The 17,741-nt window shown below is 45.2% G+C and overlaps 1 protein-coding gene across 1 annotated transcript in view; it reads right to left on the minus strand.

The window, feature by feature from the left end:
- Positions 1–278: 278 nt before the first annotated feature.
- The window catches only part of LOC147109013 (coiled-coil domain-containing protein 170-like), a 399,974-nt gene continuing 382,511 nt past the window's right edge, over positions 279–17,741 (minus strand). The window contains exons 11-13 of the mRNA XM_086004187.1: positions 16,263–16,472; positions 6,620–6,856; positions 279–1,242 (exon numbers count right to left, since the gene is read on the minus strand). Of these exons, the coding sequence (XP_085860313.1) occupies positions 958–1,242; positions 6,620–6,856; positions 16,263–16,472 (732 nt within the window). The 3' untranslated portion in view covers positions 279–957. The remainder of the gene's footprint in view (positions 1,243–6,619; positions 6,857–16,262; positions 16,473–17,741) is intronic.

The following is a 17,741-nucleotide window of genomic DNA, read 5'->3' on the forward strand; positions in this document are numbered from 1 at the left end:
ATCTGCAACATTTGACCCCTTGTGACCCCACCTCATTGTTCTTTGATGTAATGTTTTCCTGACTGACCTGTTTGGACACCATTCACACCTTTGATTGCTGTGATTATCTCTCTGCCAAGGTGTGATAAATGGCAGTTAGAAAGATTACCTGTAATCATCTGGCATTATTCTCTGACTATATAAGCTGTGTCTTTATGCATCTCTCCACTTCACCTGACGAAGGAGCAGCGCTCCGAAAACTTGTGATTTCAAATAAAACTGTTGCACTATAACCTGGTGTTGTGTGACTTCTTACTTTTATCATCTAGATTGATACCTGGGATGAGAGGGCTGTCCTGTGAGGAGAGATTGTGTAGAATGGGCCGATACTCTCTGGAGTTTAGAAGAATGAGAGGTGATTTCATTGAAACATACAAGATTCTGAGGGGGATTGACAGGGTAGATGCTGAGAGGTTGTTTCCCCTGGCTGGAGAGTCGAGAACTAGGAGATAGTCTCAGGGTGAGGGGTCGGCCATTTAAGACAGAGATGAGGAGGAATTTTTCCACTCAGAGGGTGGTGAATCTTTGGAATTCTTTACCCCAGAGGGCTGTGGATGCTGAATCATTGAGTATAGTCAAGGCTGAGATCGATAGATTTTTGGACTCCAGGAAAGTGGAGTTGAGGTCGAAGATCAGCCATGATCTTATTGAATGGCGGAGCAGGCTCGAGGGGCCATATGGCCTACTCCTGCTCCTAATTCTTATGTTCTTATGTCTAGCAGTTCATATGTTGATACACACTCACAAAAAAGCATGCACGTATGATGCACATAGACTCACACTTGTGCACATAGGCATACATTTGTGCACATCGATACACACTTGTGCACACACACATGCATCAGGCGAGTGGTCGGCGGGGGTGGGGTGAGTTACAGAAGCTGGGCACATGCCCGCTGTACCGTGTTGGAAAGGCATTTACCGGGGAGCCCCGCTGTAGTTCCTGGGTGGAGAGCTGGGTTCAGACCTGCGCTGGTCCCAGTCGGGAGGAGGGCTGTGCAATGGCCAGGATCCCACGTACCCAACCCCGAATCCCTCGGCCGTCCCGCGCAGCGAGCTCCTCGAGTGGAGCGCCGACGCGCTGCGGCTTCGCTGGGCCTGCACGAGGTCCTTCAACTGAAGGTAGATCCTTTCGTCAGGAACCGCCATGCTGTTTGTGTCGAATCCCAGAGCTCTCGTTACAAACTCGCGGAAATCCACCAACTGCAAAAACAAACATCAGCATCAGACTCGGCGGAAGGACGGCAGACATCATCACTGTTTATATTTCATTCTGAGGATGTGGGCGTCGCTGGCAAGGCCGGCATTTATTGCCCATCCCTCGTTGCCCTGGAGAAGGTAGTGGTGGGCCTCCTTCTTCAACCACCACAGTCCGTGAGCTCTTGTTATTCTTTGTGGCGGTTTTATTGATGCAACTGAGTGACTTACTTCAGAGGGCAGTTAGGAGTCAACCACATTGCTGTGGACTGGAGTCACATGTAGGCCCAGACCGGGTAAGGACGGCAGGTTTCCCTAAAGGACATTAGTGAACCAGTCGGGTATTTACGACAACCCGACAGCTTCATGGTCACTTTTACTGAGACCAGATTTTTATTTTGAGTTCTCAGGGAAATCCAGCCCTTTGAAGTCTAGGCTCACACAACAACAACAACTTGCATTTATATAGTGCCTTTAATGCAGTAAAACGTCCCAAGGTGCTTCACAGGAGCGATTATCAAACAAACTTTGACACCGAGCCACATGAGGAGATATTAGGGCAGGTGACCAAAAGCTTGGTCAAAGAGGTCAGTTTTAGAGAGAGTCTTAAAGGAGGAAAGAGAGGTAGAGATGGAGAGAGGTAGCGAGGCGGAGAGGTTTAGGGAGGGAATTCCAGAGCTTAGGACCCAGGCAGCTGAAGGCACGGCCGCCAATGGTGGAGCGATTAAAATCAGGGATTGCAAGATTCTAGCATTGGAGGAGCACAGAGATCTTGGAGGGTTGGAGGAGGTTACAGAGATAGGGAGGGAGAGGCCATGGAGGGATTTGAAAAGAAGGATGAGAATTTTAAAATCGAGGCGTTGCCGGACCAGGAGCCAACGTAGGTCAGCGAGCGCAGGGGTGATGGGTGAACGGGACTGGGTGTGAGTTAGGACACGGGGCAGTGAGCACAGGGGGTGATGGGTGAACAGGACTGGGTGTGAGTTAGGACACGGGGCAGTGAGCACAGGGGGTGATGGGTGAACGGGACTGGGTGTGAGTTAGGACACGGGGCAGTGAGCACAGGGGGTGATGGGTGAACGGGACTGGGTGTGAGTTAGGACACGGGGCAGTGAGCACAGGGGGTGATGGGTGAACAGGACTGGGTGTGAGTTAGGACACGGGGCAGCGAGCACAGGGGGTGATGGGTGAACGGGACTGGGTGTGAGTTAGGACACGGGGCAGTGAGCACAGGGGGTGATGGGTGAACAGGACTGGGTGTAAGTTAGGACACGGGGCAGCGAGCACAGGGGGTGATGGGTGAACGGGACTGGGTGTGAGTTAGGACACGGGGCAGCGAGCACAGGGGGTGATGGGTGAACAGGACTGGGTGTGAGTTAGGACACGGGGCAGTGAGCACAGGGGGTGATGGGTGAACGGGACTGGGTGTGAGTTAGGACACGGGGCAGTGAGCACAGGGGGTGATGGGTGAACGGGACTGGGTGTGAGTTAGGACACGGGGCAGTGAGCACAGGGGTGATGGGTGAACGGGACTGGGTGTGAGTTAGGACACGGGGCAGTGAGCACAGGGGGTGATGGGTGAACGGGACTGGGTGTGAGTTAGGACACGGGGCAGTGAGCACAGGGGGTGGTGGGTGAACGGGACTGGGTGTGAGTTAGGACACGAGGCAGTGAGCACAGGGGGTGATGGATGAACGGGACTGGGTGTGAGTTAGGACACGGGGCAGTGAGCACAGGGGTGATGGGTGAACGGGACTGGGTGTGAGTTAGGACACGGGGCAGTGAGCACAGGGGTGATGGGTGAACGGGACTGGGTGTGAGTTAGGACACGGGGCAGTGAGCACAGGGGGTGATGGGTGAACGGGACTGGGTGCGAGTTAGGACACGGGGCAGTGAGCACAGGGGGTGATGGGTGAACGGGACTGGGTGTGAGTTTGGACACGGGGCAGTGAGCACAGGGGGTGATGGGTGAACGGGACTGGGTGCGAGTTAGGACACGGGGCAGTGAGCACAGGGGGTGGTGGGTGAACGGGACTGGGTGTGAGTTAGGACACGGGGCAGTGAGCACAGGGGGTGATGGGTGAACGGGACTGGGTGTGAGTTAGGACACGGGTCAGTGAGCACAGGGGGTGATGGGTGAACGGGACTGGGTGCGAGTTGGGCAGCCGGGTTTTGGATGAGCTCAAGTTCATGGAGGGTGGACGATGGGAGGCCAGCCAGGAGTGCATTGGAATAGTCAAGTCTAGAGGACAAAGATAACACGTTAGTTGGACCACGGCTAGAGTACTGCGTACAGTTCTGGTCACCACATTACAGGAAGGATCTGATTGCACTAGAGAGGGTACAGAGGAGATTTACGAGGATGTTGCCGGGACTGGGGGATTTTAGCTATGAGGAAAGATTGGATAGGCTGGGGTTGTTTTCTTTGGAACAGAGGAGGCTGAGGGGAGACTTAAAATTATGAGGGGCCTGGATAGAATGGATAGGAAGGACCTATTTCCTTTAGCACAGATCAATAACCAGGGGGCATAGATTTACAGTAATTGGTAAAAGGATTAAAACATAAGAACTAGGAGCAGGAGTCAGCCATTCGGTCCCTTGAGCCTGCTCCGCCATTCAATAAGATCATGGCTGATCTTCGACCTCAACTCCACCTTCCTGCACTATCCCCATATCCCTTGATTCGCTTAATATCCAAAAATCTATCGATCTCTGTTTTGAATATACTCAACGACTGAGGCTCCACAGCCCTCTGGGGTAGAGAATTCCAAAGATTCACCACCTTCTGAATGAAGAAATTTCTCCTCATCTCAGTCCTAAATGGCCGACCCCTTATTCTGAGACTGTGACCCCTGGTTCTAGACCCCCCAGCCAGGGGAAACATCCTCCCTGCATCTACCCTGTCGAGCCCTGTAAGAATTTTATTCATTTTAATGAGATCACCTCTCATTCTTCTAAACTCCAAAGAATATAGGCCCAGTCTACTCAATCTCTCCTCATAGGACAATCCCCCCATCCCAGGAACCAGTCTGGTGAACCTTCGTTGCACTCCCTCTATGGCAAGTATATCCTTCCTTAGGTAAAGAGACCAAAACTGTACACAGTACTCCAGGTGTGGTCTCACCAGGGCCCTGTATCATTGCAGTAAGACTTCCTTATTCTTATAATCTAATCCCTTTGTAATAAAGGCCAACATACCATTTGCTTTCCTAATTACTTGCTGTACCTGCATGTTAACTTTCAATGATTCGTGTACAAGGACACCCAGGTCCCTCTGAACACCAACATTTCCCAATCTCTCACCATTTAAAAAATACTCTGCTTTTCTATTTTTCCTACCAAAGTGGATAACTTCACATTGCCCCACATTCCATTTGCCATGTTCTTGCTCACTCACTTAGCCCTAATTTTGTTTAATAACCTCTTGTGTGGCATCTTATCGAATGCCTTCTGAAAATCCAAATACACCACATCCACTGGTTCCCCCTTATCTATTCTGCTAGTTACAACTTCAAAAAATGAACAGATTCGTCAAATATGATTTCCCTTTCATAAATCCATGTTGACTCGGCCCAACCCTATTATTATTTTCTAAGTCCCCTGTTACCACATCCTTAATAATAGATTCTAGCATTTTCCCTACTACTGATGTCAGGCTAACTGGTCTGTAGTTCCCTGTTTTCTCTCTCCCTCCTTTCTTAAATAGTGGGGTTACATTTGCTACCTTCTAATCCACAGGAACAGTTATAGAATCTAGGGAATTTTGGAAAATGACAACCAATGCATCCACTATCTCTATAGCCAACTCTTTCAAAACCCTAGGATGTAGGCCATCAGGTCCAGGGGATTTAATGGCTTTCAGCCACATTAATTTCTCCAGTACAATTTTTTTACTAAGACTAATTTCTTTCAGTTCCTCATTCTCGCTAGACTCTCGGTTCTCCACTATTTCCGGGAGGTTTTTTGCATCTTCTTCCGTGAAGACAGACACAAAGTATTTGTTTAATTTCTCTGCCATTTCCTTATTCCCCATTATAATTTCCCCTGTCTCAGCCTGTAAGGGACCCACATTTACTTTCACTAATCTTTTCCTATTTACATACCTATAGAAGCTTTTAGTCTGTTTTTATGTCTCTCACTAGTTTACTCTCGTATTGTATTTTCCCTTCCTTTATCAATTTCTTGGTCCTTTGCTGAATTCTAAAATCCTCCCAATTCTCAGGCTTACTGCTCTTTTTGGCAATATTATAAACCTCTTCCTTTAATCTAATACTATCTTTAATTTCTCTTGTTAGCCACGGTTGGACCATTTTTCCTGTAGGGTTTTATTCCTTAAGGGAATGTATATTCATTGCGAATTATGAATGATTTCTTTAAATGTTTGCCATTGGTTTTCTACTGTCATATCTTTTAATCTAGTTTCCCAACCTACCTTAGCCAATTCGCCTCTCAAAATAGTTTGCTTCATTCAGGTTTAGGACCCTAGTTTCGGACTTAACTAAATCAGTCTCGAACTCATCGTAAAATTTGATCATATTATGATCACTGCTCTCCAGCTGCTCCTTGTCTACAAGGTTATTAATTAACCCTGCCTCATTGGACAGTACTAGATCTAAAATAGCCAATTCTCTTGTAGGTTCCTTGACATACTGATCTAGAAAACTATCTTGAATGCATTCCATGAACTCTTTCTCTGCACTATTTCTGCAAAATTTGGTTTGCGCAGTCTATATGAAAGTTAAAGTCCCCCATGATTACTGTATTACCCTTGTTACACGCATCTCTAATTTCCTGCTTTATACGCTGCCCGACACTACAACCACTGTTAGGGGACCTACAGACTAGTCCCACTAGTGTTTTCTGCCCCTGGTTGCTTCTTAGCTCCACCCAAACTGATTCTACATTTTGTTTTTCCAAGCCAAGATCCTTTCTCTCTACTGTCTTTATTCCCTTCTTTATTATCGGGGCTATCCCATCTCCTTTTCCATTCTGCCTGTCTCTTCTAAAAGTCAAATATCCTGGAATGTTTAGTTCCCAACCTTGGTCACTCTGCAACCATGTTTCTGTAATGGCTATTAAATCAAACTCTGTGTGGTTAGAGGGGAGTTGAGGAGAACCTTCTTCACCCAGAGGGTGTTGCGGTCTGGAACTCACTGCCTGAAAGGGTGGTAGAGGCAGAGACCCTCATTGCATTTAAAAAGAACTTGGATATGCACTGGAAGTGCCGTAACGTACAGGGCCACGGACTAAGAGCTGGAAAGTGGGATTAGGCTGGATAGCTCTTTCTTGGCCGGCACAGACACGATGGGCTGAATGGCCTCCTTCTGCGCTGTAAATGTCTATGATTCTCTGATTCTAACACAGTCTCCCCTCACGGACCCACCTCTCTCTCTCGCCGCGCTACCTCCTCCAGCGCTCTCTTTGTGGAGCGGAGCTCGTTACCGAGAGCGGCCAGCGTGCCCTGATCCCGCTCGCTCCTCTCCCAAACCCCGTGCTCCACCTGGTCCAGCTCCGATCTCAGGGTCACCACCTTCCGAGCAGCTTTCTCCTTTATTGTCTCCAGTTTCTCCAGGGATTCGCTCAACTTCTCGATTGTCCTGTTCTGCTCCTTGGTCTTTGCCTTTGGGTAGAGTACAGGGGGAAAGGGTTTATTTAGAAACCAGCCTCCCCTCCAATGGTACAGTGGGTCAGTGCCACTCCCCTGCCCAGTGTGGTACTGAACCACACAGTGTAGCAAGGCTGCAGCTTCATTGCTCGGGCTGGTCAAAGTGGGGCAGCATTTGGTGATCCCCTCTGACCTCTGGTATGTGTTTGTGGGAGCGTGTGTATATGTACATGTGTGAGTATGTACATGCGTGCATGTGTACATCTGCACCTGTATGTGTGTGAGCATGCATGTATGTGTACCTGTGTCTGTACGTGTACATATATGCATGTGTGTACCTGTGTGTGTACGTGTACATATTAAAAAAAGAAAAACTTGTATTTATATAGCGCCTTTCATGACCTCAGGACATCCCAAAGCACTTTTGAAGTGTAGCCACTGTTGTAATCTAGGAAATGCGGCAGCCAATTTGCGCACAGCAAGCTCCCACAAATAGTAACGTGATAATGACCAGATAATCTGTTCTTTTTTTTAGTGACGTTGATTAAGGGATAAATATTGGCCAGGACACCGGGGAGAACTCCCCTGCTCTTCCACGAAATAGTGCCGTGGGATCTTTTACATCCACTTGAAAGAGCAGACGGGGCCTCAGTTTTACATCTCATTCGAAAGACGTCACCTCTAACAGTGCAGCACTCCCTCAGTACTGCACTGGGAGTGTCAGCCTAGATTTTTGTGCTCAATTCTCTGGAGTGGGACTTGAACCCACAACCTTCTGACTCAGAGGCGAGAGAGCGACCCACTAAGCCACGGCTAAAACATATGTGAATGCGTGCGGGATCATGGGTAGCCACCTGACCCAGGGAACCCTGTAGGATCCCGTCTCTCTGTAGGATCTGAGGAAATCTACATGATATAAGGGGTTAATTTCAAGTGCTTGCTGGGTAAAAGTTTTCAGACTTGACACTGGGCAAGTGTCGATGTGTAACTAGAGCTATTGTAAGTACTCGGACTGCAGCCAGGAACAGATGTCTACCCACCTAATGAGAATGTAGAAGTGGAATAATGAGTTTCTTTGATGTACCAATGACCTGATAACTTGTGACCGAAAGCAAAGCTTGCCTCCCTTATATATGATTAAAGAGGACCTCCGGTTACACGATTCATGCCCTGTTATAGATTAACGGTTGACTTATGTGTCCAGGATCCTTCTGTCAATATGTTATTTCTACCTGATGATTAATCTAAAATGTATCCTGATAGAGGAACAAAGGGATTTCAATCAAACTTGTTTGTTACACTGTATAAATATAGAACGTTTACACTGTATCATTGGAATAGTAGCCTCACCCCTTGAGTGGAGGTACTGATTCCCCTTGCAAGAGAAGTTAAATAAAAGGCCTGTCCGTCTGACGAATCCAAGTGTGTATTGAGTCATTACCCAGAGCTAAGAAGTAAGGCACTTCTACAATTTGGAGGTTCCACCGAGATGGCTTGCTGTACCAATTGGTGAGTTAACAGACGCCGAGTACGTTGCTCGGTTGGGAAAATCCCATCGGCCGAAGGTGGTGTTTTGCCACATTTTTGGGACTTTCCCTGCCATAAGCATAGCTGCGCACAGTCTGTTTATTCCATTGGACAGCACTGCCATCGGGTAATTGACTCACAAGGTTCGGGGGTTAAACTGCCGTTGTGACTGCTTCCCTTTCAGAAACGGAACAGAGGACCAGCCATGAGGCGCTGACGCCCCGCGAACAGGATCGTGCAGAAAAGGACTGTAGGAAGCGCTGAAATAAAGGTACCAGAGAGAGAAGGTTAAGTCAGGAATTTGATTAACTAAGGAGCTAGCGATTTATTGGAAATTGAACTAGCAAGGTTCCAGCTTGCTGAGAGAGAAGGTTAAGTCAGGAATTTGATTAACTAAGGAGCTAGCGATTTACTGGAAATTGAACTAGCAAGGTTCCAGCTTGAAGTTAGCTGGGACAAATTGAAGGCCCTTTTTGCTAAAGATTTGGCTAAAGGGAGTAGGGTAGGAGAGAAGAGCTTGAAGTTAGCTGGGACAAATTGAAGGCCCTTTTTGCTAAAGATTTGGCTAAAGGGAATATGGTAAAAGGAGAGAAGAGTGGGCGATTGTCTGAAACACAGTGTCAATGTTTAATGTTTATGAGAGTGAGTATTTAACTACTTGTTATTATCAATCAACTTTGCAGCTTTGTCCAGTAAGGCTGCATAGGTTGGGGATTTAGTAACACTTTGGTTGTTGTTTAACAAGTGTATTGTTTATTGTTTATTGTTATATGTATTAATGTTTAGTCATGTCTGATCTGTAGAGGCGTCCCACGCAGATCATAGAGTGTTACGGAATTGTTGTATGTTTTAACTAAAATATTTAAGCTGAAAAAAAACTGCAGAAGGGGTTGGAAAAGACCCAAGCCGGGGAAGTGAGTCCCGCGGCGGAATGTATGGTTGAGAAAATAGTGATGTCTTTTACATGATCCACTAAGCTATTGTGGATTCAGTATTTTCCCCAGTTAGAAATACCTTCCACGAGGGTTGAGAACCCTCGAGTTTTATACGTATGTATAGTTTATTAATCTGATCTGTAGGGGCGTACAACGCAGATCATGGATTGTCACGGGAGTTTAGATTGTTTTAAGTGAACCATTTAAGCTGCTAAAATGAGTGCTAGCGCCAGTAAGCCACCCGAGAAAGGCACGCCAGCAGCCTTTATGTTAAAGAACTGGTCAATCATCCATTGATCACCTACCAAATTGGTCCAAATGGACTGTAAATAAGACTAGACCCTTTCCCTCAGATAGTCATTTAACATAGAAAGAATTACTTGCCTCGAGAAATGTTTAACGGACGAGAGAGAAATAGAGAACAGCCAGATAAAAAGACTGCCTCTATGTTTGTTGAGTCAGAAAAAAAAATTACCCCGAAGAAACACCTTTCTCCTCTATTATGGTAGGATAACAAGGTAACTATAGAAGGATGAATAGAGGGGAATATAGAGGAAGACGTGGTAGAGTAAGAGGGTATGGACGATCTGGTAATTGTTACAATTGCGGACAACCCGGACATTGGGCAAACCAATGCCCTGTGAAAAATCGTCAGAACAAAACCTCCAATAATGGACCTCCGTTAGAGAATAAAGGTCCTAATTTCACTGTCCATAACCCTTTTTCGGACCAGTCAGGAGGTTACCCTACAAACGGACAGGGATTTAGGAGAAATAGAGATCAGAATTACTGACTGACACCAGCAGCCCCAGACCACCAAATGCCCGTTGTTTCTTTAAATTCACGCAGCGAACCTGAAATTAAAATGCAAATAGCTGGGAGACCTATGTCATTTTAGTAGATACAGGAGCAACCTTTTCAGTGTTAGGGAAAGGATATTCTGAAGGAATGCCTATTAATGGGAAAAAGACCCCGATAGCTGGATTGGCTGGAATACTACAACGCTTGAATCAATCGACTCCCCTCACAGTAAAAGTAGAAGAATTTGAGGAAGAACACTCCTTTCTGTTATCAGGAGATGTCTCTATGAATTTATGTGGAAGAGACTTGCTGTGCAAAATTAATGCTACAATTATTTGCTCCCCATCAGGAGTAACGGTAGAAATCCAAGTAGATAAGGCATATGCGTACCCAGTAACAGAAATAAAACACCCTGTTCTTTACGCATGGGAAATTGCCGACCCAAGTTTGAGTCCCAAACCTGTCAGTCTGTTAGGAGCGTGGGGATTCGTTACAAGCTCCATAAAACAACACCAGGAATCCCTGAAACTAGGGAAATGGCATTCAAAATTGCACTGCACGGCCTGCTATGACAAAACAGGACAAGATTATCAGCCGTTTTTAAATTTAAAATACCTCCTAACTATTAGACTGCACAGCCCTATAAAGTTACAATTAATCCAGCTGCACCATTACCCAAAAGGTCACAGTATCCATTGTCAGAGAAAGCAGAAAAAGGAATTGAGCCAGTGATGGAATCATTGTTAAAACAGGGAGTTAACGCCGGATAGAATAAAGGTCGTTTGCAACACATCGTTGCCAAAAACTAAAAGAGAAATGAAGCATTTTCTAGGAATGACTGGCTATTGTAGACAATGGATATTGAACTATTTAGAAATAACCAGACCACTATTGGACATGAGCATGACAAATTTGGAAAATTCGCGGTTACCTGACTTCCTCGGGAACCCAGATTAAAAATGCACAAGAAGTGAAAAATCTTTTACTAGCTATTCAGAGACGTAAACAGATTGCAATTATTAAGTGCCAAGCGCACACGGGGCATTTGGACAAGGTTGCGCTTGGAAACGCTGCTGCAGATAGCGCTGCTAAGTCAGTAGCTATATCAAGTACTGAACGACAAGTTTCAGCCTTCCCTGTTAGGGAAAAGCCAGAGATACCGCAGCCCCCGTCCTTAGATGATGTGCTGACCCATCAAGATAGGGCCAGTTCTGATGAAGTAAAGGAATGGGTTGTTAATCATTGTTTTAAAAAACACTGACGGCTTATGGGTTCATCATGACGGCCGCATGGTGGCACCCAAATCATTACTATCACCAATTGCCCGATGTGTTCATAAATTCACCCATGCGGGCAAAAGGGGGATGGCGGACTATATCCTCAAGACCTGGTATGCACCAGGAATCTCAAAGTTGGCAAAACAAATATGTGAAAATTGTACTATCTGCCAGACCATAAATGCAGGGAAAATAAAGAAGGTACAGCCCGCATCCCACCCAAACCCCATGGGCCCTTTTGTACACTTACAAATGGATTTTATTGAATTACCTGTATGTATGAGCTTTAAATATATATTAGTTATTATTGATATGTTTTCAAGATGGATTGAAGCGTTTCCTTGTAGAAAGAATGACGCTACTACTGTTGCTAAATGTTTATTGAAGGACATTGTACCTCGCTTTGGGATACCAGCAAAACTGTCAAGTGACAATGGGTCCCATTTTACGGGAACAGTGATTAAGGAACTATGCAAAGCTTTACAGATTAACCAGCACCTTCATTGTAGTTATCATCCACAGTCGGCTGGACTAGTGGAAAGATATAACGGGATGCTGAAAAACAAGCTTGCAAAACTGTGTAAAGAAACTGGACTTAAATGGGTTGATTTGTTACCCATAGCTTTAATGACAATGCGGTCTGCTACCAACAGAATTACAGGATTGTCGCCTCACGAGATCGTCATGGGAAGACCACAAAGATTGCCTTTTTCGGCACCTTTAACAGCTAAACAAATGGACATTCATAAAATGGAGGAAGAGATGTTGAGTTATTGCATTGCACTAACCAAATGCATTTCTAGTTTCCATCAACAGGTGAAGGAAGCCCAGGTCGATCCCGCTGAAGGAAAGTGCCATACTTTCGAGCCAGGAGATAACGTCTACATAAAAATCTTCAAACGAAAGAATGGCCTTCAACCCAGATTTGAGGGACCCTTCCAAGTACTCCTGACCACAAACACCGCTGTAAAAGTAAAGGAGCGACCAACATGGATACACGCGTCCCATTGTAAGAAGGCATCAGTTGAAGACAATACACTACCAAGATGAACTGGATTTGGACTCTGATGAGATTGTTCCTTTTGTTAACGATAATTGAAACTGCCATATGGATTTACCCAGATCCTCTGAAAGGCAAACTATGTATAGAAGAATGTGTACTTTTAACCAAAAATCTCTTTTATGTTATATGCTATAATGAGACCATGAAAGTTCAGCTTCAGGACCATACTATGCAGGTACCCCCGTATCAACCCCTAAATCTTAGGGTAAGACAGGGTAAGATAGTAGAAGAAGATAGTGGACAGAGGCTTGATAAGCTGTGGGTCACATGCCCTGATACTGTATTACCAAGTGACAAAACTGCGAACGGAGGGGTTTTCTGCAATGGTAATTCAAGAGGAGGACTGGCCCTGACAGCTAAGTTAATGTTTTGTGATAATCCTTTTACACAACCCCTCGTTTCAACATCAATTACTCAGAAAAGAAAAATTAATAGGACCGCTAGGAAACAAGGAGGGAGAAGTAGAAGACTGTTAAATAAGCATAACTATCATCAAGTTAATACCTTTGTATACATGAGCTATCTGTATGCTAAAAAAACAGAACCTTGCCAAATGCTGGATATGCAGCCACATCCCTGTGCATGCAGAGGGTGGAATACCTCTAAGGCCCATTCCCTTCGAGATAGAAGAGATGGTAGGGTGGTTATTACAGTCTAATACCACCTGGAATAAGGAGGCAGCCAGTACATTTCAGACCCAAAATAGTTTAAACCCAGATCAGTTGGAAAATGAATGGAAAGATGCAGGATACAACCTTATAAAATTTGAAGGGTGGTTTCATCCCCTATATGATAATCGAAGGAATCCAGAGAGTCTATTAGTTACGTCAATGGGAACCATAAATAAAACAAAAGGAGAAGTCTGTCTTGTAAACGACAATGGAGAAGGATTGATGGTTGGATGGAGTGAGTGCAAATGTAACTACACTTTGACTAAAACTACTACTAAACCACCAGGTGCAATCGAATGGCCTTATTGGGGATGGTGGAATCTGTCCACAGTACAAAATTTGACTAGCAAAAAAATCTGGAAAGGAGAATACGGAATAGGAATGATGCACCAGATATGGAACAAATTTGAAGCCTATAATAACACCTATTTCATCTGTGGGCATAGAGCATACCCTTGGTTACCACAAAATTGGACTGGGTCATGTTACTTGGGATATGTAGTGCCCTATATACATCATATTTCATCTTTGGATAGCCACCCTGGGACACGAGTAAAACGAGCCATTACAGAAACTGAAAGGTTCTTTGCTATAGCATTTCCCTGGTATGGAACAGGGAAGCTGGCAAGAGAATCTATAAACATGGCAGCAGTGCTGGAACAAATAGCCAATGATAAACGCAGAAATGGTGGCTATGCGCACTGTTGCTTTACAAAACCGCATGGCTCTGGACTAATTGTTGGCAAAAGGGGGCACATGTGCAATCATAAAAACCGAATGTTGCACCTATATCCCAGATAGCTCAGAAAATATCACCAACCTGGTAAACCACATAAAGGAGGCTGTAGAGAAACTACGTCAACCTGAACCATGGTCCATGTGGGATTGGATTTCAGGATGGGGAGGAGCACTAGGAAAGCAAATTTTGGAAACCTTAATCGCAATTGTGATGATAATAATTTTAATTAGTTTATTGATTGGTTGTTTAAAATTATTGTGTACAAAAGTCCTTTCCTTATTAACGTCAACTCCTCCAGTACCAATGATGTCTGAATATGAGGATATTAAGGGTGAGACCTTTGATGTAGAGTTTCTTAAACTTAGCGAAATAGATTGTCCTTAGAAAGGACAAAAGGGGGGAATGAGGAAATCTACATGATATAAGGGGTTAATTTCAAGTGCTTGCTGGGTAAAAGTTTTCAGACTTGACACTGGGCAAGTGTCGATGTGTAACTAGAGCTATTGTAAGTACTCGGACTGCAGCCAGGAACAGATGTCTACCCACCTAATGAGAATGTAGAAGTGGAATAATGAGTTTCTTTGATGTACCAATGACCTGATAACTTGTGACCGAAAGCAAAGCTTGCCTCCCTTATATATGATTAAAGAGGACCTCCGGTTACACGATTCATGCCCTGTTATAGATTAACGGTTGACTTATGTGTCCAGGATCCTTCTGTCAATATGTTATTTCTACCTGATGATTAATCTAAAATGTATCCTGATAGAGGAACAAAGGGATTTCAATCAAACTTGTTTGTTACACTGTATAAATATAGAACGTTTACACTGTATCATTGGAATAGTAGCCTCACCCCTTGAGTGGAGGTACTGATTCCCCTTGCAAGCGAAGTTAAATAAAAGGCCTGTCCGTCTGACGAATCCAAGTGTGTATTGAGTCATTACCCAGAGCTAAGAAGTAAGGCACTTCTACAGATCCCAGCTCCCTTTCGGCTCCCCTCTAATACACCACATCCACTGGTTCTCCCTTATCTATTCTACCAGTTACATCCTCAAAAAAATTCCAGTAGATTAGTCCAGCATGATTTACCTTTTGTAAATCCATGTTGACTTTGTCCGATCCTGTCACTGTTTTCCAAGTGCTCTGCTATTGCATCTTTTATAATGGACTCTAGCATTTTCCCCACTACAGATGTCAGGCTTACCAGTCTATAATTCCCCGTTTTCTCTCTACCACCTTTTTTAAATAGTGGGGTAACATTAGCTACCCTCCAATCCATGGGTACTGTTCCAGAGTCTATAGAATTTTGGAAGATGACCAGCAATGCATCTACTATTTCTAGGGCCACTTCCTTAAGTACCCTGGGATGTAGATTATCAGGCCCTGGGGATTTATCGGCCTTCAATCCCATCAATTTCCCTAACACCATTTCCCTACAAATACTGATTTCATTCAGTTCCTCCCTCTCATTAGACCCTATGTTCCCTGACATCTCTGGGAGGTTATTTGTGTCCTCCTTTGTGAAGGCAGAACCAAATTATGTATTTAATTGGTCACCCATTTCTTTGTTCCCCATTAAAAATTCCCCTGATTTTGACTGCAGCAATCTTTTTCTCTTCACACATCTATAGAAGCTTTTACAGTCAGTTTTTATGTTCCCTGAAAGCTTACTCTCATACTCTATTTTCCCCCTCTTAATTAATCCCTTTGTCCTCTTTTGCTGAATCCTAAACTGCTTCCAAGCCATAGGTTTACTGCTTTTTCTGGCCAATTTATATGTCCTCTCCTTGGATCTTATGTTTTCCCTAATTTCCCTTGTTAGCCACGGTTGAGTCACCTTTTTTGTTTTATTTTTATGCCAAACAGGGATGAACAAATTCTGTAGTTCATCCATGCAATCTTTAAATGTTTGCCATTGCCTATCCACCGTCAACCCTTTGAGTAACATTCCCCAATCAACCCTACCCAACTCACGCCTCATACCATCGTAGTTTCCTTAATTTAAATTCAGAACCCTAGTCTCTGAGTTAACTACTTCACTCTCCATCTTAATGAAGAATTCTATCATATTATGATCGCTCTGACCTCCTTGACATATTGGTCCAGGAAACCATCCCGTAAACACGCCAGGAATTCCTTCTCCATAGTATTGTTACTAATTTGGTTAGCCCAATCTATATGTAGATTAAAACCACCCATGATAACTGCAGTGCCCTTATTGCACGCTTCTCTAATTTCCCGTTTAATGCCATCCCCAACCTCAGCATTACTGTTTAGGGGTCTGTATACAACTCCCGCTAATGTTTTCTGCCCCTTGGTATTTCTCCCGTAGGATTCCCTCTCTCTGTAGGATACCCTCTCCCTGTAAAGTCGCTGACCCCTGACCCCATACAGTCAATGCTTACTTTAAGAGCGGTGATTTCCGCACACTTTACTCTCAGACTCCGATTGCTGATCTTCGTCTCGCTCAGCTCCTCCTGCAGCCTTTCCATTTTCTGCTGCAGTTTTGAAAGCGGTTCCGGGTCTGGTGTCCTCGCCTCCAGCTGGCCGAGTTTGCCGGTCAGGAGCTCGATGTGTCTTTTGCTGCTCACCAGCTTCTCCCGCTGAGATGTCACCTGTCAGAGAGAAAGGTACCCCAGGGGATGATGTCACTAAGCCAGGGACAATATATTCAAAGAAATTACAACAGGGAAGCAGGCCATTCGGCCTGACCAGTCCCTGCCGGCATTTACCCTGCACGCGAATGAATAGTTCCCATTCACGTTTACCCACCCTGTTCCCACATCCCTCCCACTCCCATCCAATCTAATCTTCAATGTTGACATAGTTTGTGGCCGGTTAGCTCAGTTGGTTAGAGCCTGAAGATTGCGGACTCGATTCCCGTACGGGTCATCAGAAATTTTTACTTGGATATGCACTTGAAGGGCTGTAGCCTACAGGGCTTCGGACCAAGAGCGGGAAAGTGGGATTAGGATGAATTGCTCTTTTTCGGCCGGCATGAACACAATGGGCTGAATGGCCTCCTTCCATGCTGTAAATTTCTATGATTCTATGAGAGTTTCTGCCTCAACTACGACTAACCCTGGGAGGGAATCGCAAAGCCTCACAACTTGCTGTGTGAAGAAGTTTCTCCTGCTCTTTGTTCTAAATCTCTGACATTTAATCTTGGATCTTTGGCTCCTCGTTCTAGACCCCTCACCTGCTGAAAACAGTCTATCCATCCTGTCCTATCCTTTCATAATTCTATTATATCATCCCGCTTTCTGGCCTGTTCTAATGAAAAAGAGGCCCAATTTGTCAAGTTTTCTTCACCTATTAACTTATTGCTTCTCTCCAAAGCGCCACTGACATAAAAAATATCTTTTTTTCATTTTCTTTGAAGACTTTTCGGCCGGCACAGACACAATGGGCCGAATGGCCTCCTAGTTACAAAAATATGAAGAGACTGGGAATGAAGGCTTTTTGATTGACAGTCAAGGATCTTCCGATCGGGTAACAGAGAGTCTGTTCACTTTCCGGTTGGCTGGGGAGGTGGTGCGTCATGAGGAGGGACGTGTCGGGCGACCAATGGCAGGAGTGCGGGGGCGGGGTGGTTGGAGGCGTGAGGTCATGTGATGAAACCTCCTGGAATACGTCCACCCAGAGTCGGCATCCCCAGCTGGGGTGGGTTAGACACAACAACAATACTGAACAAGAACACAAGCCCACGGGACAAGCAGGTCACGGCGTGGAGATGGCCCACAGTGAAGGCAAAGGGAGTGAGGCGCGAGGGAGCCGGAACCTCTCTGTACATTGAACATCGTCCCCTTCACTCTCATTTCTGCTTCACGCCCAATGTCACAATGCCGGCCTCTGCAGGAACCCTCTCCCCTCCCGCTGTCCAA

Source organism: Somniosus microcephalus, chromosome 12 (genome assembly GCF_052327205.1).
Source record: "Somniosus microcephalus isolate GS21.2 chromosome 12, FLI_Smic_1.0, whole genome shotgun sequence".
In the NCBI taxonomy this organism is placed as follows: domain Eukaryota; kingdom Metazoa; phylum Chordata; class Chondrichthyes; order Squaliformes; family Somniosidae; genus Somniosus; species Somniosus microcephalus.